The following is a 26,681-nucleotide window of genomic DNA, read 5'->3' on the forward strand; positions in this document are numbered from 1 at the left end:
TGTAAAGGCGGGCAACGTGTGTCACGGCAGCAGTGACGTGTGAAAGCCTGATTTCAGGCGGGTGATTTGAAGTGCGCTAACGCGATGCGGACCACTAAAACGTGGTTTTATTTCAAAATAAGCACTTCCTTGGCATATAAGTAGCACTACGAGGTTTCTGGACCGCTATTTAAACAATCGACGTCGACTTAATATTTGCCTTTAGTGTCCCTTTAATGAAAACCAACAGCGGTCAGCTGTCCTCTCGTTAAAGATCACGCGCTAGGTGACGCCAGCTGGTAAAAAAGAGTAGTTTTCCACACTCGCCGTCATGGCTATGAGCGGCGCTGACTAACACTGCCAGGCTTTGCATGCACATAAATACCCGATAAAGTGGACGAGAGGACCACCGCCGTCGTAGCTCAGTTGATAGAACATCGGGCGAGTTATTTGAAGATTGCAGGTTTGGTCCCTACAGCGGCGGCAAGTTGTCTTTTCGTCCACTTTCTTTTCTTCACATCTATATCATAATTAGTACAATACACTTAAACAGTAGAATTAACGGCCCTACGCTTTCATTGGCTTCATTACCTGTTGGTTTTCATTAACATAGCTATAATATGCGGTTCAGGTTTAGGTACCCGTAGCTATGTAATGCGGTCCGTCAATGGAACGTCAAAGCGGTTTTATCTTGGGCCTATTATGATGACAGCACAAGGCTGCATTATTTCTACGTAGCTTTAGCTATTACAAGGCAAGCATAGACGTGTGTAATGTGGTCGAATTGCGGAGACTTTAATAAAAATTGCAAAGATTTTACGTCCCAAAGCCACCATTTGATTATGAGGGACGTCCCGAAGCCACCATATCATGTAAGGAAGAGACGCCGTAGTGCATGGCTCCGGAAATTTTACCTACCTAGGCCTCTAGCACTTCGCCTCCGTCGAAATGCGGCCCCCACGGGCGAGATTCGGTGCCGTGACCTTCGGGTCAACACTCGAACACCACAGGTACTAAAGAAGTGGGGTGGGGGAGAAGCCGGCCACCCATTGCAAAAGGTACACACATTACTGCGCGTATTCCCTTACTTACGAACACGTAGTGGGCGCATCGTAACTTCGAAAAATACCACGCCCGTAGTTTCCTGCTGACACAAAGCATGCCACCCATTACAAAGGGCATACACATTATTGCGCGCATTCTCTTACACACACGTAGTGGGTACACTGTTGTCATAAAAGTGCTGTTGAAGAGGGCGGAAACCTTTACTACTATAGGTACTTCGAGTGTGTGTGTGTGTGTGTGTGTGTGTGTGTGTATGTGTGTGTGCGTGTGCGTGCGTGCGCGCGCGTTTGTGTGTGTGTGTGTGTGTATGTGTGTGCGTGCGTGCGTGTGTGCGTGTGTGTGTGTGTGTGTGTGTGTGTGTGTGTGTGTGTGTGTGTGTGTGTGTGTGTGTGTGTGTGTGTGTGTGTGTGTGTGTGTGTGTGTGTGTGTGTGTGAGAGAGAGAGACCGCGTGACTGAACATAATGGCAAGCGAAACAGAGCACGATGTGGATGGGGCCGTATATCGCTATCGCGTTCAACTCTTAAAGGTAAAGCGTCGCCCGATTTTTTAACGCTGCCAGCGTTGGCCTGTTCTCTTTTCTATTGGCCTGGTGTGCGACCGATGGCGGCGCTGCGAACGGCGCCTGTATGACGTCAGAGCGGGGATTCGCGCGCTTTCGTCTGCTACGTAGGCCCGGCGCCGTGTTGAAACCACCGTTTTGGTAAATCTCAACAAAAAAGCAGTTCAATTGGTCATCTTGCGTATGGTGTCTACTGACGCTGTTCGAACAACCGTGGGACTGCTTTTAACGTTCATTTAGAACTACAACTCTTTGTTCTTTAGAACTGCCGCCGCTTGTCACCGCGGCGAGTGCTGCGCAATGGTGAAGTAGTGCTCTGTGCCTCAGTGTACTTCGTCCGCTCGTGAAAAAGGCGTTAGCTTTCACAACTACCCTAAGGATCCAAACCTGAAGAAGAAGTGCATTGCAAGCTCAGAATGGAAAGTTTTAGCGCCCCACGCCTTCATCGACTGCGTGCAGCAAGCACTTCGCGGACAGTGACTTTTGCTACCCACCGTACGCGCGACTCTTAGGTAAGCTTGTGACCGTGTTTAAGCGCCCCGCCAATACTTAAGGCGTGTATTGCACGCAGGCTATAAGCATAGGCGACTTACACCAAGTGTGGTGCCGTCCCACAACCTGCCGCGAAGGCCCCTAGACAAAGAGCCGACGACGCGGCCTCCGAATTGCCTTGCAGGAAAGCGCGCCTCGTGAGCTCAGCTGAGCGGCGGGGGATATCTGAGACTATACGGCTGCATTTGGGTGGCGTACATACGTATTTTACTTATGAAGGCAAGCGCGCGCCTAGTGGACTGCTTATCATAATGTCATAAGCGAAACCTGTTGCCACTGTTTGGTGCACATTCTCTAAAAGTTGTCACCTGAGGCAGTGCAGACACTTTTTTAAAAGCGGAGTTCTTTAAGCTTTTCGTTAGGCTGCGTGGCGTGAAAGTGGACCCATCTTGCCTTTGCCACGTTAATCTCTGTGGACCTGTGCGTGGTATAATCAGCGATTAACTATTTGTTATACTCTAATACCCATGCGACGGCCCTGTGCGGTATTAATAACAACTACGACGTATTATCGTTCTCACTGAACCAGCATTACGGGACAAACTGCGGTCATGGGTATCGGCAAGGGGGTGTGCAACAAGGCGGCACTTGCGCGCTTGTTTGCAGAACGAAAGCAGCGGCGGTGATGCGATCTCCGTTGACGGCCTCGACCGCGCATTCAACAACGTGGCCTGCGTCGTACACTGCCTCACCCTCGATGAGGCACCGCTACCTTTCACAAGCTTTATGTACATACTTGTAAATGCTGGAGAAGGGCACGCTTACTGAAATATCGAAAGCACCACCCAAACTAATCAGTATCGTACGGCGGAAACAAGATAACGAGCGAGAACACTCACACATAGTTTCACTTTCTAACCAGCAATACGGCCGGTGACATCGACGCACTCGTCGACCATCCGGGGGATTTCTTGGCCCTGTCGATTGGGCCGCAACTGAAAAAAGTTCAAGATTACACTCGAAAACATTCGTTGCAGGCGTTAGTTGACCGTCGCGAGGCTTTTCGTTCGACAAAGTTCCCACCTGAAGCAGACGATCCGCATACAGGAGCAGCGGCTGCTGCAGCGCGGTTGAGAGCGGAGCCCCAGCTCTGACGTCACACGCGAGAGGGCGCCACTTCAAGATCTCGAGGCGAATAATATCAAAGGCCATCGTCGTTGGTGTAGAACTCCCGATAATATATAGACTTGCGATTCCCGCCCGCGCCGCTCCACGAGTCGCGTAAAGCGCCCACTGACCACACACTGCATGCTTCAGGCTCCGCGCAGTGTAAGCAATGTGCTCACGCAAACTAAGCGCCGGACTTACAGAGGCATGTTTTATTTGCTGCAAAACGAAAAAGGAGGCATGCCAGTCACACAGCGAAACGGCCGTCGACCGATACACCGGTCGTAAAGCTAAACCTAAATGCTCGTGTAGCCCACAGCCGTCACGAAGCCACGCCTCTTACGTGTATCAAAGTGCTGCGCGTTTTGATTACAAGATCGCCATAGAGCAGTGGTATGTATGAAAACTGTGCCGCGTGAACGCCGACGCACCAAGAACTACGAATAAAACGCCGAGGTGTCAGTTAATGTCATTAGAACTGCTCTGAACGCTCACGAGCTTCAATTACCAGCGCTCCGCGCGTTCTGTCACCACGTGTCCGCAAATCACGCAAGTTTCAAGGTGCGCAGTAGACGACGAGTCTTTAGTGCTGCTACCACGTGGGTCTCTCGCTACCCGCAGACACCCGATGAGCAGAGGCCGCGGGCGATGGCTTGGTTAAACGCAAAGTGCAATGCAAATTTACCTAACTAAATAAATAAATTATTTCCTAATGGGGGTAAAAAGGGAGCGGGTTGCATTCATTCTGGTACGTTCACGGAACGCTAAGATGTCCATCACGGAACTGCTGGGTTCCGCGGAAACCAATTTGAGAACCCATGCACTAGACCACCGTGTGGGGTGTGCCTGGGAGAGTAGAGCTATCGCTCTAACATGAACATGCCACGTTCCCGAAACCCCGCGCCAGGAAGCAACGCCCTTCAACAGGCTCACTTTGAGGTAGCCAGAGTTAAGCGGATAACGTGAAAAGAAAAAAAAAAATATGTATAGCATCCCCGAGCTTACGCATTATCTGCGGCGCCACCGTTAAGCAACGCATCGCTTCGGTCTGGCCGTGACAGATCTCTATATAACAGTTCCTGCAGCGTTGATAAATTCCTTTCAGATGGTTATTCCATTGTTTTTAACTTTATGACCTTGAGGAGATGTTGGCGCTTTTCTATACACCTTTTTTCGGATATAATAGGACATGTGAAACTCGCATCAATGAAAAGAAAGAAACATTCGGCAGATCCCACTCGTTGTGTGAATCGCTTTCATGCGAAGCAGTCAGCGAGTACTTCTATGCTGTATTTTATGGCTTTCAGCCAAGCATTACGAGATGTATCGACGTATTTTTGTAAGTGTAGTAGCTGTATGCACATCCTGGTCTTTCCAGGCACGTCAACAAAACTGGCGTTTAAAGGGTAACTTATGTTGCAACGTAAGGTGAGCCCTCACGTTAGAGTACATACGTCAGTATTATCGAAACTAAGTGCACTTTATGGTGCAACCATGTGAATATCGCACGTAACTTTCGTTAATGTATTCCTCCGGGGTCAAGCAATGCTTCAATATAGCTTGCTGAATCATAGGAATACAAATGTAATGTTTATTAGACTGTCACGAAAGCGGAGCCAACACTTCAACCACAGACGTTAACCTGATATGACGCCTGTATCGTAGGAGTACATATGTGGTGTTTATTGCTTTCTTGTAAAATTAGATAGCCAGCGCCACAACCAAAGTGGACGTTGCACCGCCATTACGCCTGCATAGGCTGCTTTTCCAAACCAGTTCATAGACCTGGCATGGCTCTGTGGTAGAATACCTGATTGCGACGCAGAATGCTTGGGTTCGATTCGTGCTGGGATCCTTATTCTTATTATTTTCACTCGTCGGGTAAACGGTGCCGATGTCGGTCTTTCTTAACGCTCTCGCATTTAAATTATCAATGTCTCCTGTCGCCGCTCCTGGGTAGATATAAACTGTCAATCACTTGTGGTGCATACCCGTACACCGCGGCTCGTGGTATACGGGTATATGCCACACGTGTATGGAGGAAAAGGTTTGAAGACGTACGCGACAGGATTTTCACGTTATTGATATCATGACCCGACAGTCATATTCGTCAGATCTTCTTACCGTCCCGTGCCAATTTTGGTCTATACCAAGTGAAGGAGGCAATCATGAGAGCACCCAGACGTAGGCGGCTAGATAGATAGATAAATAGATACGTAGAGAGAAGTGCTCAAAGTGCCAAAGGTTCGCTAAGAAATGATTCGCATTTAAAAGATAAAAGAGCAGTGATGAGAGTTCATGGCTACACCTATCGCCATAAAAGCAAGCTCATAGGTCAGTCCATTATCGCAAGAGCGCTGCAGCAGCGTCATGAATGAGTTCAGCCGGCAATGCCAGATATGGACAATGAATATGGCGTTTTTGCTGGCGCTTGTTGCATGCCGTCGACAAGGTACTAAACGCTGTCTTTGTTGGCGCACGGGAGGCAAAACGGTTGCTTCCACCAAGCTTATTCGATGACGCTACTTTCTTATGCGTGTAGTAGCAATGTCACGTGGTATTCCTCATATATATTTCTTGTGCTTTCTTTATTTCAGAGGAAAGACTGCCACGCCATTAAATATGCTGAAAGTGGCGCAGATTGATAACACTTGAAGGGGCCACGAAACGGCAACCCAAATATTTGCAGTTTTCAGCGAAAAGGGTCTATTGTGCTTGTACTTAAGTGAAAAGTACACGCCGCGGTGGTCTAGTAGTTATGGTGCTCGGCTGCCGATCCACAGGTCGCCGTATCAAATCACGGCCGCGGCGGCCGCATTTTCGATGGAGGCGAAAATGCTTGAGGCCCGTGCGCTTAGGTTTTGGTGCACGTTAAAGAACATTTGGTGGACGAAATTTGTGGAGCCCTCACTACAGCGTCTCTCATCATCATATCGTGGTTTTGGGATTTTGAACCCCAACAATTATTATTATATATCAAAAATAGATTCTAAAGAAATATTTCGGTGCGTGCCAAATGAGCCCTAGAAGAAGGCGGCTATAAACCCCGCCCACCGCCGACGTCCGCCATTTTGTCATGGCGTGTGTGACTTCATGTGCTACATGAAGCGCTACCGTTGTCTTCTAAAAATGTTTCAGAGCTACAAATTGTTCAATTTTAGTACCAAGCTGAAGGAAGCTGAAACAGCTCGATTGCACATGCAGCTGAACACGCAACAAACTCACAGGGTCTCTTATGCATTTGCCTAAGACGACTCGAAGGAGAAAGCCATCTTCTTTTTGTTCTCTCCGAAAGTTTTCTCCCCTCTTTGAAAACTTTCTCCACCTAACGTGTTTTTGTACTGGCCCCTGGATCGGAGGCAGTGCAAGCTTTCTGCACCTTACCTGGTTTTGCACGGCCTCCGTGATCGGCCCACCTTTAAGCAAGCGACGATTTCATGTGATAACGTCATCCTTTGACGTCACGTTATGTGACGTCATGATGACGTCACAATATTACGTTATGTGATAACGTCATCCTTTGACGTTACGTTATGTGACATCATGATGACGTCACAATGTTACGTTATCTGTGGGGTCAAGAAGACGTCATATGACGCCGTCATCACGTGAACATGATTTTTGCATCACTGGTGTTGACGCCGCCGACAAGGGACGCCGACGGTCAATTTTCGCGTCTGATGAGGCATCTAAGGCTGTCACCCTAAAAATGGTTCGCCGGTATGGGGACGCCCTCAAAGCAAGCAGCTTGTAACGTCACGGCTCGCGAGTGCGCCACTTTTGCCTGGCTATCAGGCTGTTTGCTTGTTTATAAAAAATATTCAGCTGCAAATAAGCGCTCGACAAATTGCGCATAAATTTTGCTAGCTTGTTTATAAACGCACAAATATTAAACCACACTGAATATGATCGAATACTGGGTGTCATGCCTCTTTAAACCTACCTACAGGCGCCTACTTGGCTTTCTTATAACTAGGCGGGTACTTCTCGCGTTATAAATATCATTATAATTATTATTATCTAATGAAGTATAAATAATGAAACAATTACTACCACATTTTCTGCAGTTACTCTGTTTATAATATTGGTGCCCGGTAGCTGAGGCTCCCTTTATACAGTAAAAAGAGCACATGACACATAATTATGCCCAGGTAAACAGAAATTACCTCTCCTTGTTCCGGTTTGTAGGCTCAGGAACATTCGCTTGTGAGCTCTAACTCAAATACGTGTGCACCCTGAAATTGATTTCCTTGATAGCCCCGTCACCGATTTGAAAGACATTTGCCTTCGTATTCTACAGCGTACACTCAAAGCTATCGATTGTAGCAAAATAATTTGCAATTGACGTCGTGATATTTTTATGTTAGGTTTTTCTTAGGGTGGAACAAAATGTGTCATGTTTACAATCACAGAAGTGAAACGCAGTAACAAGAAACAATGTCTCAAATTAGTACACAGCGCCTAATCATGAATTAAAGCGGAAAAGTCAATCTGTGAAACCTCTCCGCAATGTACGACTCATTTGTAATATTTTTTTTTGCTTAACACTCGCTAATGTTTTAACGTTGCACAGTCACATCAAGCCGCCACTTTCAAAAAATCTAGCTCATGCAGGATACAGAACTTCGGTATCCATCATTGGTGTGCAGTTACAAATATGCTAACGCCTTATCCTATTTCTCACGAAATTGTTGAGAAATCCTTCGAAATATATTACCTATGAAATTAGGATTCTACTTGTTAGACCTGTTAGTGTTTACATTTGTTTGGATATTTGGGATATATTTGAATGAAAACAGCTCATTGTCAGCATCATCAAATTTCCTTCGTTTGTAAATACTTCGAGAATAACGTGCTCAGAAATGGACCTGATCTGATCCTTAGTTTTGCGATGGTAGGCTGCTAAAGATCAATGAAGATAAAACAATTTAACACTTATGTATGAGCACAACGCAGTTCCTGGAAGCGTGCTCTGGGAAAGGATTCCTGTTCCAGCCCGTATGGTGGAACGCACAAGAAAAGAATGGGAGACAGGCTATAAATGCAGTGCAGACCATTTTTATTCTCTCGCTGCAACTACTATCTAAAATGGTGCATGATGGAAGTTGATGTCGATAACTTCTCTTCTTGATGTTCAGGTTAGTTTCACTTAGATGGTTTCTGTAACGAGGGAAAAAAAGGAAAGAATATAAGCTAGGAACTACAATTACATAAACACCACAGTTTAATATTTGCGTAAAACTGCAATTCCATATCGGCTCTAGCAGAACCATTATTTGCCAAAATGAAGTATGCTAGCATGTGTAATTCAGTGAAAAAATATAGCAATGCCAATTCAAATCTTCCGCTTCATCTTACTGGCGTAATTTAAGTCAAGGTAAGCAAGCGTCACTGACGTAAACTTACGTAAATATTCCTTTTCAAAAATATATACTCACACTTCTTGCGGAGAAGGGCACCGTAGTGGAAGGGAGAGCCGAGACCGTAGCCGTAGTTCAGGCCATAGCCGAGGAGACCGTGACCGTAACCGTAGCTGCCAGCACCGTAGCCGAGTGTTCCAACACCGTAGCCGTAGTAGGCTGGGGCGGCGTGGTAGGTAGCGACCGCTGGAGCAGCGTGGGCGACGGTGGCAACAGCTGGGGCGTGGTGGACGGTGGTGGTGGCAACAGCTGGGGCAGCGTGGACGGCAGTGGCGTAGGTGGCGACTGGAGCGGCAACAGCGGCGGCGACTGGAGCGTGGGCCACAGTGGCGACAGCTGGGGCAGTGGCGTAGGTGGCGACTGGAGCGTGAGCCACGGTGGCGACAGCTGGGGCGTGGTAGGTAGCGACCTTGGTCACAGCTGGGGCAGCGGCGTAGGTGGCAACAGCTGGAGCAGCAGCGTAGGTGGCGACTGGGGCAGCAGCGTAGGTGGCGACTGGAGCGTGAGCCACAGTGGCAACGGCTGGGGCGTGGTAGGTGGTGGCAACCTTGGTCACGGCTGGAGCAGCAGCGACAACTGGGGCAGCAGCGTATGTAGCGGCAACCCTGGTCACAGCTGGAGCAGCGGCAACAACTGGAGCAGCAGCATAGGTGGCGACTGGAGCGTGGGCATAGGTGGCAACGGCTGGGGCAGCGTGGGCGACAGTGTGCACAGCTGGAGCGTATCCGGCGTAGCCGAGGCCATAGCCGTGGCCATAGCCGGCGTAACCGAGACCGTAGCCAAGACCGTAGCCGAGACCGTAACCGTGGCCGAGGGCGTAGCCGGTGTAGCCAGCAAAAGCGCTGGTGGCAAGAGCCAAGAGGACGCAGGCACGGATCTGCAAGGTTATGGGCATTTGTTTGGGGATGTGCACAGTTTTGCGTGCGGTGGTTGTTCATCCGCTCGTCTTATGAGTAGCGTAACGCAATATGTGCACTTATTCTATCACGAAAAATGTGAATTTTCTAGTATATTTAGCACTTCACTTGAAATATATTTAACAGCTCTAGCCAAATAATTTAAGCAGTCTTGAAGACTGAATTGGTACGAGGTTATCTTTCACGCAAAAGTTATGTATTTGCTTTTAAAGCAAATTTCCTGAATGTCTCCCGATTGAGTGCTAAATCATGCAAAATTTTCCTCTATCATAATGGTTTTCACTGTTAGTCAGAAAATGAGGCTATGTTCTTTTTGAACTACTGTCCGGCCCGTAGCCAGGGGGGGGGGGGGAGGGCCTAGGGGCCTGCGCCCCGCTCGAAATTTTGGTGAAGTATGTGTTTTTACAAAAAAATAAATAATAAAAATAAGTGTTTTTCTTAAAAAGTCAAGGTTTTCAGCAAGTGCCCCCCCTCCCCCCCCCCCCCCGAAAAAAATTCCTGGCTACGGGTCTGACTACTCTATTAGGGTTCAAATCGTTTAGGATCAAAGAAATGTCAGCTATGAAAAGAATACATCAGCTGCCATACTCAGCCCAAGAAAGTTCTGTATTAGACTGCTTTGTAAGAAATACAGCTTATTTTTCTTCTTGTTCGTGTGGTCATTCCTTATCTCCGATTAGTCACGAAATACGAGGAGAAGCTTTCTTACCATTGTGACTTTAGAGCTGCTGTTGAGCCAACTGCTGATCGAGCTCTGTTCGAGGGCCCTTTTATACAAGAAATGTTTTCTTGTGCGCGCCCTCTTGCGGGAAGATAGATAATGAAATTCATCCAGAGAGCAAGAAAGACGAACATGAGAGTCCAGCATTAACTTGGTTATTCCAGCCGTGTTCCTCAAGGAATAATACACGAGTATGCTGAAAGGGTACAATCTGGGCGAATTGTAGACAAGCATCACGCACTGGCCTTGGCAAGCACTCTTGTAAGAAATGCGGAAGAAAAAAAAGCGATAAATAAAAGGCCCGAGGACCTGTTTGGTCTGAAGCTGAGGGTCATGAAACATCAACGCAGCGGTGAAAGGGTGACCGAGCATTATGCCATGCGTTGTAAGAGAGTTGCAGTAAAATAAAAATAATAAATAACTTGTCTCAGGCACATCGCCGAGGGAGCGAAATAATTGTGCGCCGCGAAGGCCACAGTATGACCGCACGAGGCAGCGCCGTGTGATAGACCTTGCACCTGGAGAACAAGACCTGCATGCGAAACATGCGACAGCGAAAGTGCCCAGTGCACTCTCGCCTGAGATTCGTTTGTACGACGGCGACATATCCGATGACGCTGATACCTGCATTGGTGTGAAGCCGAGTGGTTGAATAACCGGTCACGCAAAGAGCGTTTACAGACTTTGGTCGTAGCCGGTACGATGGTACCGCGGGTACTGACGATCGCCAGTAGCTCCGCGTGTCCGCGATAAACAGCCAGTAATGAGTTACGTCGCGCACGAAGTGCAGGCTACGATGATGATTGAAACAGATATCCGCGTGGCCATACTAAGCCGTAGATTGTGCGTTGCGAAGTGGCACCTTTTACAGCGAAAGCTGTTATGAGATCATTTCAACGGCCGTTTTTGGCGCCGTAGTTGTCCGCCGCCGCCGCCGCCGCTGCCGCCGCTGCCGCCGCCGCCGCCGCTGCCGCCGCCGCCGCCGCCGCCGCTGCCGCCGCCGCCGCCGCCGCCGGTGTCCGTAACCACTATCGCACGAAATAAGAAAAAAAAGGAAATAAGAAAAAAATCCCAGGATGGAGCGAGGTTCGAACCCGGGCCCTCTGCGTGGGAGCCCAGTGTTGTACCTCGGGGCCATGCCGGTGCTTGAAACTGCTTTGCAAAAAGACCCTATACAGGCTTCATGTCGGCAAGGAACCATATTAACATATGTAATGTAGTGTGTTAGAAGGATAAATAACAACCAGGCGTCATACAAACGCGAATTCTGTCACCGGGCGTCACACAATGCAAATTGCGCAACGAGTGGGTTGTTCAGTGCTTCCAACCCATTACAAAGGCCTCTGCGATAATTTTTCATCGTCCTCAGCCACAGCATCAACAAAGTACACAATATTCCTTACAGGTGTTTAGCGAGTACCACGGTTATCCGCAAAATGACGAAAAATTGCATAGTGGCTGCTTCCCTACTTCACAAAAATTATGATGATTTATAGCGTAGTGGGTTCCTGGCAAGTGCACTTCTATTGGTTGCCAAGGAAGCCCATAAGGCTCCCATGATCCATTTCCTCAGGCTCTCAATAAAGTTAATTCCTTCTCTCTCTCGCTCTCCGTTTCTCCGGCTAACGTATGTTATAAATCATGGTGGGACAGTTAAATGACGACCGGGCGTCACACAATACGAATTACGTAACTAGTGGTTAAAGCTTCCAACCCATTACAGAGGGCTCAGCCATAATTCTTCATCGTCATCAACCACCGCAATAACAAAGTCCCCATAATGCCTCACAGATGGTACCTCGCTTCTCCGCAGAATAACGAATAATGTCGGGGTGGGTGCTTCCCAACTTCCCAAAAATTATGATTTGTGGCGTAGTGGGTACGTTCCTAATGTACTTGTATTCGTAGCCACAAGAGAGTTTATAACGGGTTCTAGAAATGCCGCTCTTCCAGCTTTCGCTGTGACTGTGCTGCGCTTTCCGCGCAGGCCTGGCGTTTTTTCATATTAGCTGGTCTCATATATTTCTTGGGCTGCTAAATCTTGGCACTTGTTATAAATCATTCCGCGTAAATATACTTGGAGCAGATAAGACACTGTTTTGAAAAACGGTGTTTTTGTCATTCTGCCTTCATGGGCAGATTGCAGGAATCTGTTCAGATAAGCCACCTGCAATCGGTGCTGAAGTAAATAGATAATAGGTTCGTTATGGAGCTAATGCTCTGCCGTGATGAAGGGTATTATATGATTTCAAATCGGCATTTGTTAGTAGAAAAGCGGAAAGATATGATTTTGTGTTCAATTCGTTACATTGCAGTCTCACAAATATAGCTTCCTTTTTTTGTATTGTAGTTCTAAGTGAGTGAATTTGTCATGGTAATAAGGTCATTTGTGCATGCACAGGTGCACTGTTTCTAAAGATGCGAATGTAATATAGTTTTATAAGATGGAGGGAGAAGGGTGCATACATCAGTAGGGTGGGAACAGGGGTATACTACTTGGAATGCGAAAACTCCTTTGAGCTTATTTTCTGCATTGTTTCTTTTTTCAGTTCACTGGTGTTTATATGGAAGAGTGTCCTATATGACACAAACTTTATGTCACGTAAAATGTCAAAGTTCCCGCTTACACCATAAGATGAGACGATGTTCATATCGCCCCCCAGCGCCCTATTTTTTATGAGTCCTTTCTTTATGTCCAACCTACAATATAGCAAGCAGTTATAATTTTCTTGTAAATGACCTTCGCATTACAATATTGCAGTGATAGTATTCTTGAGAATCCGATGAAGAGTGCTTCGCGAAGGTGCTGTTTATAGTGATAGTGAGAACGCAGTTTTTTGTATGATCGGCCAAGGCGGAATTATAGAAACGCATGTGAGTGAAACCATCTTATTCATGTAAAGTAAGGCTGTCTGCAAGGCTCCCACGTAAATAGCAAGTGGGGTTGTAAAAACGCAAACGCGTCATGTTGTGACACTGAAGCAGTTGCGCAATATGCCAAGGAAGTTATCTGAGCAGCAAGGTCAGGTTCACGTATGCAAAATACTAACTCTGACGAATTACAATGGGCAGAGGTATGGCGCGCATAGTGTTTCTCAGTTTTAGCAGTACATAGGATAAAAAAAGAAGCTGAAGTGCCCACTAGGACGCAAGCCACAGCCGAACTCATTGGGAGATGATCCTTTCAGTCCTGGATGTTTTGTTTTGTCCGGAGACATTTTTTTGTGCGTGTTTTCCTAATGTTTAGGACCTCAGAAAACCAAAACCTGGCGTCGTCAATTGACGACACCGCACAAAAGTTCCCCTAGCACCTCGGAAATGAAACCAAAACTGCTCATTCTTGGGAAAATACTTTTTCAATGAACCCCACTGTGATTTACACCAAAGGAACTGGGAGCCACAAAAAAGAAAAAGCTTGACCAAAGTCACGGGTGACGCCGAGGCGGGTCAGGTGAGGCGGCTAAGCGCCGTTTTCGGGACGTCGTACAGAGGCTGTTTCAAGGAGAACCACACTGAAAAATGAGAGGTGGTTCACATTTTGTGTACTCTAGTGAGTAGCACAAATAAAGAAGCCATTTTCCTAATTTCACAACCACTGAGCCCTGATGACCTAATTTGATTCCATGCTAATTAATCCATAAATACTTGCACCACGGGCTCAATTTTTCGTTTTTGGTCTTCTGAGGTCCTAAACATTAGGAAAACACGCATATAAAATGTCTCAGGCCAAAATAAAAAATTCAGGGCTGAAAGGGCTAAGAGGCAGGCCTTAATGGAGGGGTCCCAAAATTTCGACCACCTGTGGTTCTTTAACGTGCACCAAAATGTAAATGCGCGGGCCTCCAGGATTTTCACCTCCATTGAAAATGCGACCGCCGCGGCTGGGATTGAACCAGCGATAGTCGAGTCACAGCCAAGCACCGTGACTATTACTGCCGCGGATACCGCGTGCAGATCTAGGCCATAGCGTCCTTGTTTTCCTAGGCATTATGAAATACGTTCTTCTGGCAGTGCTGCTTTACCACACGGTAAATACGGTAATATCATATCATCGAGTCCGGCGTCTAGATATTCTGTTGTGCAAGACCTGTATTCGCCATGCCACTACCATCCCAAAAAGACAGGGCGTGCAAACAAGGACACAAGAAAGAAGTCAGGACACCACAAACGCCTTCTTTCTTGTGTCCTTGTTTGCACGCCCTGTCTTTTTAGAATGAATACTTACCAACTAGCTCAGCTCTCTGTTATTCTAAGCTCCGCTACCATCATCTTATCATGTTAATGTACGCATTGAGCAACTGGCGCAGCTAAATCTTTTCATATCGCGTTACGATAACAAGGAATGGTAATACCGTAGCGCAAACTGCGCGGTGCTACCAGCGCTTCTGAAAAACCCTAATAAAGTTGCAAAACTTGTACGCAACTACACTCATTGTAACAGAATTATGCCATCCCACACGGTATTCATTCATGGAACAGATGATTTTATCGTCTTCCTGGTAGGTCCCTCAGCATTTAGGCGATTAAATCAGCCGATCCCTCTTCTTTCTTTCTTTTAATCCCTTCATCCCTTCCCCCCTAGTGAAGGGTAGCAAACCGGACGCGCGTCTGGTTAACCTCCCTGCCATTCCTTCATTTCCTTCCTCCTCCTAAAGCAGCCGATCAAGGCGATAGCGTATTTCGAAGCGGTGTGGGTCACGTTGGTGTCCTTTCAAGCATATCTTCTCGTCTTTGCTCTTCTCTGGCAGTCACGCACTTGCTATGCTGCAAAGTATGGCGCAGTACACGAACGCATGAGTGTAACCGCCAATCTAAAAGTGAGAATTTCCGCTTATGGGAAGATAACACGAATACCTTATACCACGTATACATGGCAACGATGTAACGTTGCGTGCACCGTGCATGTCACACATTACGTTCACCTAAACCATTACGAATAACTCAGACATGTAAAAAAACGCAAAACAGCACAAATACCCAGACACACAAGGAATAGTAATAATCACAACTGGGGGGCTTAACGTCCCGAAACCACGCTATGATCAGGAGCACGGTAACCGGATATGATCATGAGTAAACGGGCCTCAATCATTTTGGCCTCCATCGAAAATGCGGCAGCCGTAGACACGTAGACAGGACGGGCAGTCCGCCTTGCGTTTGATGCTGCATTGTAGTTATATGTGGCAGCAGCGCCGTCGGCTCCTTCTTTTTGTAGGTTGCTTGTACGTTGTATACGCGTTGCCATTGGTTTCGTGTGTAAAACTTCAGTTTGTGTTTAGCGCCCGTCCTGTCGACATGTCTCTTGCTTGTGTGCGTAGATGGGCAAGTTAAGGTATCTCTAATTAGCCGACATTTCTGCGTGCACTACAAAACAAGTTTGCCTTATGTGGGCTTTCAATCATTGTATTGCGTGTGTGATTATTTACAGCCCTTGAGATCTAACATGTTGTGTACGTTGCTATGCAGCATTCACTGGGTATATCATTCAACGGCAGCCTGCATAACCGATTGCTAGAAATTAGAACATGTGCATCTCTTTATTGACTAAGGGTCATGTGTTGCCTCTCTAAAATAATCTATACGAAGGACGACCTAAAAGAATAAAAAAGTCACAGTTTCACTGCAAGGACGAAGCAATGAATGCGATTGCAAGAAAAGCGGCCCGTGATGGACGCGCTGCAACTGCCGCGCGCCCATAACTACCCGGCAGCTACCAACGCGCGAGCCGACAGCGGAAGGGCAAGGTTCTCCCTGTGCAAATAATAGAAGAAGCGAGCGAGCTGGCCGACGCATTTAAGTGCACCCGTCGCCCTCCTAGCGCCATCTCGCTGGTAATGAAGAAACGCTTATTAGCGCCTGCCGTCTCTGAGTGCTGCGGTAAAGGGTGTGTATATAACGCTCGCCGTTAGCTGGATGAAGGATCTTCGTTCTGTAGCATAGTGGTTAGAGCCACGCGCTGCGGATCGAGAGGTCGCTGGTTCGATTCCGCGCTTCGGAAGCTTTTTTCGGAATTATTTTTCTTTGGGGCTTTTATATATATATATATATATATATATATATATGTATATATATATATATATATATATATATATATACATATATATACTTATACATATAGGCAGCATGACGGCGGCGACGGCGACGGCAAAAACCAGCCGAGACTGTCCAAATAATTGCTATCGCAATAAAAACAAATTTGAGGCGGCTTTTCACTAGGGGCGTCAATCCTGGAGGAAGTGCGGAACTAGGCGTCCTTCTTCGTTTTTATTTATTTTACTCTTTGTTTCTTCCTCTGTTTTCTTTTCCTCTCCACACTCTGTTTTTTCGATATATTTTGGTCTGTTTATTTCTGTTCCTTTCTTTCTGTATCCATGTATATCTTTGCCTTTCTCGCTCGTTCTATCTCTCTCTTTCTTGCCCTTTTCTCTCTCTCTCTCTATTTCTTACTTTCTCTTTGTTTGTAGTTCTTTCTCTCTCTTTATTTCTTTCTCTATCATACTTTCTCTTTCTGTCTTCCCTCCCTTGCTTTCTCTCTATTTCACTCTTCCTTCCAATTGTGTGCTTCTTTCTTTGATTTTCTCTCTTTGTCGTTGTTCCCTTTCTTCATCTCCATTTCTCCTTTTCTCTTTCTTTATTTCTATGCTATGCATTTTTCTTTCCCCTCCTCCTTTCCCTCCTCCTCAACCCCACTTCTCTTTCCCGCCGCCTTGCTATATTATACTATACAAGGCTATGCTATGCTCTGCTAGCGTGCCTGGACAGCTGAGTTTTGTTAGGACTCTCGCCTTCGGATCGTGGGTACGCGGACTCAAATCCCGCCTCGCCAAGAATTCCTGTCTTTCTTTCTCTAGCTGTTCCTTTCTCTTTCTTTCTTTCTCTCTGGACTCGTTCTGTCACCTACCACAGTTATTTCATCGCGTGCCGGAGAAATCGCTAAACATGTTTTCTGAGCGAAGCAGATGATGACGAAGAGAACTGAGACGAAGAAGAGGATGAAGAGATGCACGTGGCGAATCATGATGATGCTAGTTTCTGTTCGCACTACCCGTCGCAACGAAAATCTTATAGTTCCGCTCTTAAAAATGATCTTTCGTTGACTGTAAGGTCTCCACGCACGCTTTTAAATTCCTGTACACTCAGCGAATGTGGGCGCGCAGCTCGTACAGCTGCAAATTATTTTGCGATAAACACGCTTCGTGCAGTATGCGGAAATAAATTTCGATAACCGCTTTATAGCACCAACCATTGAATGATTGGGGTGGGCCAGGAATGAATTACTTATGTCGAGAATGAGAAGATGGCGAACATCACAACGCAGTGTATACTACGTCTCCATAGAGGTAAACTCAGCAGCGATTGTGGCTCTAAGGTCCCCGATAAGCGTCATGCCCTCCGAGCGTCTCTGATTCTTGCGTTTCGTTACGTGACGCGGCTTGTGGCACGCACTCTGGATTTTATGGGGTATTTTGTTGAACTTGTCTGAGACCGCCGGCACATGATGTGCGGCACGCTGAAGTGCGTGAAGCAGCACTAAAAAAAAAAAGCGGGAGCGTCACATGACAACTATGACGCCCAGCCAGCGCCATGCCAAAACAGGGAGGACAGTTCTAACTAACCCTGAAAATAATAACATACACACGTGACCTTGTAAAACGATAGGTGAGCGTTCGCCGCACGCCTGGCCATGGCATACAGTTGCCCACTGTGTTAGCGCATGCTCTCACGGGTGTTTCTCTGTTTGGTGGTTTCGTCAGTGCCACACGCTTCCCATGTTTGCTGCGCACATTCCCACAAGTTCCTTTTTCTTTCTCTGTATTTTCGTTATTAGTCATGGTGAAGTTGCAAGGCTGCATTGCGCTTAAAGAGCCTTTAAACCACTCCCTCCGAGTTCAAAGACAAGGCAGTGGTTTCTTCCTGACCTTCGCTACTCTTCCTACACGCGATATCACCTCCTCGCCCCTTCTTTCTTCATAAAGCATGTGTACAATGTCAGCACTAAGCGTTCAGCCTTCGTGGACTTTGCGCTTGTCGGCTGCATGCTGTTATCTCTGTTTGCGTAGTCGGAAACAGAAGAGACGAAGTGAAATCAGTTGGTCGCGAACGATAATCATGCGAGGCAAGGAACAACGGGTGGCTGACTACATGGCAAAGCAGGGTGGGAGACAATTCATAACTGATATTTTTCGTATAGACCAATGGACGGCTCGTACCATAATTACATCACGCAAATCATCCTTCTGGCGTCACGAAGTGCGCCGAAAAGTCGGCTGTTTAGGGGCCCTTAAACAACAGGTAGAAAAGGAGAGAGAAGGAGCGACTGCAGATAGAATTGGCTTCTCAACAATGCGCATAACTGCCTCCTTATTTCCTACTTCTGAAAAACCACCTTCTCCGCTTGCTGCTATATTTTGTTCCCATATGAACTCCCAGCTGCTAGCGCCTGTTACACGTTAACCAGCTTGCGAGCGATAATGCTTGCACACGTCGAAGAACTGACAATAAGCAACGTTTTGCTTCAAGGCGTACAAATTACAGAAATGAGGTCTCCTCAAATAATAGCCGTATGTCCAACTACAACTCCAGAAAAAATAGCGGCAACATTAATACGGCCTTTCTTTGCTGCGGACCGTACCTTCTCCTCTGCCTCTGAGCCATAAGTGGAATGAGAACGTTCTTTGTTGGTTAATACTTATTCACAGGTTACTACGCATCCCCGAAAGGGGATACTGCATGAAGGGGACAACAGTGAATTAAATACATCTTCGTTTACAGAGTGCATTCGCTTCACGGTCAGCCTGTTTCACTCGTTGACTGTTCGGACGAAAAACAAAAAGAGCTGAAGCCATAACTGGTCAAACCACCAACGTTGAAGCCATACTTGGCGACAACCACAGGCATCAGTGATGGGGAGGGGGGAGCCGGCGAAGACCTTTCCTCCAACATTGTCCACGGTGTGTGAGGGGACTGGCTCCCCGCTGGACTAATATAAAAATGTATGCAATTTCCGTCGCCTATCTTAACTGGAAAGCATAGTAAGCTTTTTCTATTACGCATTTAATATGCAAAAAGGAAAACTTAGAAAATGTTGTTTAAACGTCTGTGTAACTCGCAGGCATCCGAATAGTCCTTTTTTAACAGCCCTCAAGGTTTTCTCAAGATGGGAACTTACTGTGCGATCTAGACATTCTTTCTTGTTTTCAGAAAAACAGACGACCAACGTGAAAACCCTTCCAGTGGCCTAGCTGTAAAACGTAATCGACCTGATCATTTCGCAAATGCTACAGACCCGGATCTTGATACGTCCTTGCGGCTTGTCACAACCTGCGCGCATTCTGGCCACCGCAGTGAAAGCTATTGCGAACCCTGCGGGGAGACGACCGAACGGCTTTGGAGAGCCTTATTCCTACCCGACGTAGCATAACACGAAATGAGTGATCGAGTCCTGAGGTGGAGAACAGGAGACGCCGGCAATGCATTCCATGTCAGGAATGCGAAAGAAGTGTCGTACGATGTTAAAAGACAAAAAAAAAGAATTCCCGACACAGCAGCGCGGATGCTATAGTGGGCTGCAGGCACGGGCGACGCACGATTTTCCTCGCTGACGTTTTTCTTGTCGAGGTCGCGCACGTTTCATTCCCAACGATATCTCGAATTCTGATCGCTACGCACGCTTTATTGACGCGTGGCCGGGATTCTTGGATCGCGCTCACTCGCCATTAGATTAATAACGTCCCGCTTGATCGCAAAGTTTTGCGAAAATACCCGATGAATGCAGGGACGTGCGAACAATTCTTTTCGAAAAAAAAAAAGCGGTGGTGCTTATGTTTGTTAATGTGTTTAGCGAATCGCTACCGGTCACGCTTTATTTTCTTGATTTCGTGTAGTGTGTTTGCGAACACATCACACTGATATTTTTGCCGATGTCATCGGTGAACTAAACCAAACCAGCCACCTTCTCCATGCTTGGTTAAAGAGAGTGATAGGTTGCTCCCCCTGTGAAGATCAGCTAAATGAGTGCTACAAACTGAGGTGTTAGCTGTGACCACGCAGTCACGATACATAGACTGTCAATGTCTTTGTTGCTGTTATTTTTTTTTAAGGCGAGGCTGTATAAGCCTTAGTGAAAGAGAATTTCGACCATCATACATACGCAAAAACTGCTAGTGCGTATGTGCCAGAGAAGTTGGGCAAGACCGACAACTCACTAAAAATGAAGAAGAGAACAACACACGGGCGGCAAACACCAATTCAGGTTTCTGGAAAAACGCAACTAATATTTGAGGAAGGCGTTAATAAACCATCGTGATTCACCCGCTGCTAAACGCCGGGGCCGCACGTTTCAGCTTCGTAGGTTAACCGTCTCTACGGTGTGCCGGGACGAGCACTTTATTACCACTTCACCTGCGTTTCCACCGCCTTCGCCGCAGCCATGCTCTTATGCTAGTGTCACATAGAAGACAAAGCCTGTGAGGGTTACGCGGACATACAAAACTAGTTATTTTATGCGTAGTATAAGCTGACTGTAATCAAGCGTTTGCTGTTGGGATTTAGTGGATCATTTGAATTACAGGAGTTCCGCTTACTTGAACTGTGATGGCAACGGCAGCACTGAACGTTCACCCGTATATAGGACGGGCAGCGACACGAGGCTATTGCGAAGGAGCGTGTTGGCGGTCTTCCAATAAACTCAGTAAACGTGTGTACTTGGTCGAGTGTGAGTACTCCTGAGCACGTGTTATATATATATATATATATATATATATATATATATATATATATATATATATATATATATATATATATATATATATCGCTCGAAATAAAAAAAAAAGAAACGAAATAACAAAAAAAAATTACAAGATGGAACGTGGTTCGAACTTGGGCCCTCTGCGTGGGAGCCAGTATTTAACCTCTGAGCCATGCCGGTGCTTGAAACTGCTTTGCAAGAAGGTCCTATACAGGGTTCATGTCGGGAAGGAACCACCAACATATGCAATGTAGCGTGGTAGAAGAGTAAAATAAGCACCAAGCGTCGCACAATGCGAATTCTGTAACCATGCGTCACACAATGCGAATTGCGCAACGAGTAGGTTGTTGAATGCTTCCAACCCATTACAAAGGGTTCCGCCATAATTCTTTATCGTTATCAGGCTCAGCATCAACCAAGTGCGCAAATTGCCTTACATGCGTTTAGCAGTTACCACGGCTCTCCGTAGAATGACGAAAAATGTCATAGTGCCTGCTTCCCTACATCTCAAAAATTACGATGATTTATAGCGTAGTGGGTTCCTCGCAAGTGCACTTGTATTGGTTGCCAAGGAAGCCCATAAGCGGATGATCCACTTCTTCGGGGTCTCAGTGAAGTTCTTCGCCTCGTCCCCCCCCCCCCCACTTCTCTCTCCCACGTCAACGTACGTTATACAGCATGGCGGGAGAGGGAAATAGCGACCGGGCGTCACCCAATGCAAATTGCATAACTAGTGGGCCGTTTAAAGCTTCCAACCCATTACAAAGGGCTCAGCCGTAATTCTTCATCGTCATCAGTCGTCGCGTCAACAAAGTGCACATAATGCCTTAGAGACGTGTAGCTGCTGCCTCGCTTCTCCGCAGAATGACGAATAATGGCTTAGTAGGTGCTTCCCAACTTCACAAAAATTGTGATTTATGGCGTGTACTTGTGTTAGTATCCCCAAGCTAGCTTACAACGGGATCTAGAAACGCCGCTCTTCTGGCTTTCACTGTGACTGTGCTGCGGTTTCAGCGCAGGCCTGGCGTCTTTTAGTTCTCCAAGTGCTGAGTAGCGGGGCTTGCTCAATTTCTGTGACACATACGCGCTAGGAGGTTTTGCAGTAGAGCTGTTATGCTCAATGTTCGCTGTGCGTCGCAGATAGAAAATTATCGTCATCATGAACCGGCACGCGCTCTCCTCTTTATTGTCGTCTTCTTCTTCACTCCTGGAACACTTACACCCATTTCGCCGGCTGGGATCCGATAACTCTGATGGGCAAGAGAACGAGTATAGGGAAAGATCGAGAAATAGATAAAATTAGGGCGAAAGAATTTCTTGGCGAGAGCAAGCATAGCCTATATGGTATAGTATAGTATAGTATAGTATAGTATAGTATAGTATAGTATAGTATAGTATAGTATAGTATAGTATAGTATGGAATAGTATAGTATAGTATAGTATAGTATAGTATGGAATAGTATAGTATAGTATGGTATTGTATAGTGTATTACAGTAAATTATGGTATAGTATAGCATAGTATAGTGTAGCAATGGGTGGGAAAAATATGAGAGAGTAAGAGCCTAGCCAAGCCAAGACCAGCTACGTGTCCACCAGCTCTGCTGTGACCGAGCCTTGCGCGACTTAGTGCAACCTGCGCTAATTTGTTTTTGTTTTTGTTTTTTCCGAAGCAGTGCGCGCTACACTTTGGTTTAGTGTACCGCTCTCTGCAGATCTATCTCGCATCAACAGCATCATGAGAGAATGGCGGCACCGTTGGCATACGCGGCTATAGGTGTCAGCGTCAGTGTTGTAATAAAGTAGGGCAGCAGAGTAATTCTCATATACTGTCAGAACGATCGACACTGAAGCCGTGGCTGAGGGACAATAAAATACTTTATTTCTCTGTTTTGTTTGCCGTGACCAAGGCAGGCATGGCAGTCGATCTTGCGTGCTTTAGGTTGTGGTCGGGGTACGTAATTTCTGGAAGAAACAAGAAAAGACAAGCGTGAGAAAAGGCAAACACTTTCTCGGGTGCAAACACAGCTGTAATGCATTAGGAGAAAGATGTCAACACGAATGGCTGATTTAAATTTTTCAAATGAGCATGTGTATACGCTTTGAAGGAAAACACATTGGTTACAAAGGTCATGAAGCCATTACAAGCTACTCTGAACGTCGCAACCATATTCCATGTGCGAATATAAAAGAGGGAAGCGCGTTAATGTTTTTCATGGTTTCCCTGGTCATGATGCCTCTCTGTGCACTTTGCTCATACATATTAGCAAGTTACTTTCGCATTGCTTGGTATGAAATGCTACTCACACTTCTTCTTGCGGAGAAGGGCACCGTAGTGAAAGGGAGAGCCGAGACCGTATCCGTAGTTCAGGCCGTAGCCGAGGAGACCGTGGCCGTAACCGTAGTGGCCAACGCCGTAGCCGAGGGTGCCAACACCGTAGCCGTAGACTGGGGCGGCGTGGTAGGCAGCGACAGCTGGAGCAGCGTGGGCAACGGTGGCGACAGCTGGGACGTGGTGGACAGCGGTGGTGGCAACAGCTGGGGCAGCGTGGACGGCAGCGAAAGCTGGGGCAGCGGCGTAGGTAGCGACTGGAGCAGCAACAGCGGTGGTGAGTGGGGCGTGGGCCACAGTGGCGACTGCTGGGGCAGCGGCGTAGGTAGCGACGGCTGGGGCATGGTAGGTGGTAGCAACCTTGGTGACAGCTGGAGCAGCGGCAACAACTGGAGCAGCAGCGTAGGTGGCGACTGGAGCGTGGGCAACGGTGGTGACAGCTGGGGCAGCGTGGACAGCGGCGACGCGGGTCACAGCTGGGGCAGCGGCATAGGTGGCGACAGCTGGGGCGGCGTGGGCAACAGTGGTGACGGCTGGGGCAGCGTGAGCGACAGTGTGCACAGCTGGAGCATAGCCAGCGTAGCCGAGGCCATAGCCGTAGCCAAGTCCACCGAGGCCGTAGCCGAGGCCGTATCCCAGACCGTAGCCGGTGTAGCCGGCGAAGGCGCTGGTGGCAAGAGCCAGGAGGACGCAAGCACGGATCTATAATAGAAGGGACCATTTCTAGCATTTGAGGCCGTTCTGTATATTCGATCGTTCGATGCAAGCTCTATATCTACCAAGCACCACACTTATTTTAGTTCTGTGATTAAATAGTTTGCAAGAGAAAATAATACTTGGGCTCCTGTATTGTGAGATATTGAAGAGCTCTTACCATGATGTCGCTTGAGCTGCTGTTGAGCCAACTGCTGAAATTGCCATTGCGACGAGGGCTTTTATATGCCTGCCCCTCGCACGCGTCACAAGGTGCCCGCCCTCTTCATGAAGCCAGGACCTGTGCAGGATATTTGAGTTACTGTGACACCTATAAGGTAATATTGTGCAAGCTGGTGCATTTTCAAACCGCACCCTTTCCTTAGACTAATGGGGCTCACTGGGAGAGAAGCCAAGGTCTCGGAAAATTCTGTCACAGATGCCCTGCGTTCGTTTACGGCACGTGGATGAGCCGCAACAGAGATGCATGAGATAACGTGTACCCTAGTGCACGTTCATTTGCTGGCAGTACGTATGTAAATTTCCAGGTAGCCGGGACGACATTAAAAACGGCGCCCCGTGTGACGCCTGCTGCGTTGCACAGGTACGCAGGGGAACATTATTTGGTATGTTAGTGCTCGCGCTTCCCACGATAGCGCATTCCCCACGTGCGCCGCATCTATAATTGATGCAGCCGCTGCCGTGCAAGGTTACCACAATTTTCCCCCGTTAGCTGCAGTGCTATGCGAAGCAATGTGAGCATATATTATGGTGTCGCAAAACGGAGCCCCGTGTTTCCGAGCATATGAGTGGAATTTTAAAGAAAATCTGCGGGTCTCGCCCATTATTGCATCGACCGCATCACTAGTTTGAAGTAAAGAGTAATGTAATGCAAGAAAAACAGAATACACCTAATTTAAAATTTAAAACGCACTAATAGTGCTGATGAGGCTCGCGCGCTCTGTACTTGCAAATGGTAGGAGAGAATAACAGCTATCTTCGTAACCAGAAGTGAAAGCTTTGTTTAAACCTATTGTTCCGCAGGCGCGTTTCATATTATTTCTGGTTATTTTTACGCTGTCAAGTACGGTTCGGATGCATGGTTGTAGCGTAAAGCTGATTTATTCCAGGCACCCCTTATAGTGCGTGCACTGTATCTTTTCCAGCCTGTCGACACAGCAGGAAGTAATTTTCGCGGAATCGCGTTTGGCAGTGGCCATGTAAACTTCTTCGGGCATGTCGGAAAAGAAGTTCTTTGAGGACAGAAGTTCCTGGTTGCAGCGCCCGTCCTGTCATGCCTGTCCATCCTGCCTTCATGAAAAGTAGCACTGTAATATTTTAAGTAAGGACGTATCACCACGTAGCCTCACAACGTGTTTTGTTAAGTGGACTCCCTTGAAAAGGCTTAGTCTAAAGACATATATTAGTGCGACATCTGTGGTGAGAAATACGCCACGTGGGCAACGAGGTAGTCTTGCATTTTCATTCCGATATACGGCCGGTGCTAGGCAAAAACAGCCGTGAAGCCGCAGTCATTGATCTGAGGTGAAACAGGCGCGCAGCCCTTCCTAACACTCGTTTTTCGCTAAGCTGCTCTTAAAGTGACAGCGCTCATAATTCGTGAAAATCAAGAAAACATGCGTAAAGTCACTAGATTCGCAAGGCACCTTCCTTTATTAGCCTATGGCGGCAGCCTTCCCACTGTGAATTGGAATGTCAGGGGACACCACATTAGGATGCGCAACGGTTCACGCCCTTGCACACGTGGCGAAATTCGCGATTGTTTCTCGAGTACGTACATAAGCGAGCGAACGGGGGGGAGCAGGGGGGGGGGGGGGCGGCCGCCCCCCTAGTTACCTAAGAGGGAGCGAGTGCGCAAAGCCTGCCCCATACTTTGACTTAGTAAGGGGAGGAGACGCTGCGATGAGCCTTTGCCCCCCCCCCCCCCTGAAGGGGAACCCTGCGCATGCCTATGAGTACGTTGACCATGAAGTAAACCAGATTGTTCTAATTGGTGCCAATTACGCGGTCTCAGTGAGTTTACAGTTTTGGCAAATGTTCAGACAACGTGTAATTGTGACCTTAATTTGTGCTTGACAAAACCTTGCAACATGGGTTGTCGCTGCAGCCAACGTTTTGACATGCGGTCATGTCTTCTTCATGGCAAAAAATTCCATTTTATTGCGATAGCGATTATATGGACAGTCTCGGCTGAATTTTGCCGTCGCCGTCGCCCGTCATGCACCGTATATGTATAAGTATGTATATATATATAAAAGCCCCCCCCCCCAAATAATAATTCAGAAAAATGTTTCCGAAGCGCGCAATCGAACCAGGGACCTCTTGCTCCGCAGCGAGTGGCACTATCCACTACGCCACGAAACGCAGATCCTCCACTTAGCTAACGGCGAGCGTTATATACACACCATTTACCGCTGGACGGACTCAGAGATGCTAGGCGCTTATAAGCGTTTCTTCATTACCAGCGAGATGGCGTTAGGAGCGCGACGGGTGGATTTAAAAGTCGTCGGCGAGCGCGCTCGCTTCTTGTTATGTTTGCGCAGGGAGAACCTTGCCCTTCCGCTGTCT

General features: G+C 47.3%; 1 protein-coding gene across 1 annotated transcript in view; it reads right to left on the minus strand.

Moving 5' to 3' along the window:
• The window catches only part of LOC119390292 (calphotin), an 806,323-nt gene that overhangs the window by 439,521 nt on the left and 340,121 nt on the right, over window positions 1–26,681 (minus strand). Inside the window, exon 3 of the mRNA XM_049415248.1 lies at window positions 9,094–9,186. Coding sequence (XP_049271205.1) covers window positions 9,094–9,186 — 93 coding nt within the window. The remainder of the gene's footprint in view (window positions 1–9,093; window positions 9,187–26,681) is intronic.

This window comes from Rhipicephalus sanguineus, chromosome 4, assembly GCF_013339695.2.
Source record: "Rhipicephalus sanguineus isolate Rsan-2018 chromosome 4, BIME_Rsan_1.4, whole genome shotgun sequence".
NCBI classification, from domain to species: Eukaryota; Metazoa; Arthropoda; class Arachnida; order Ixodida; family Ixodidae; genus Rhipicephalus; species Rhipicephalus sanguineus.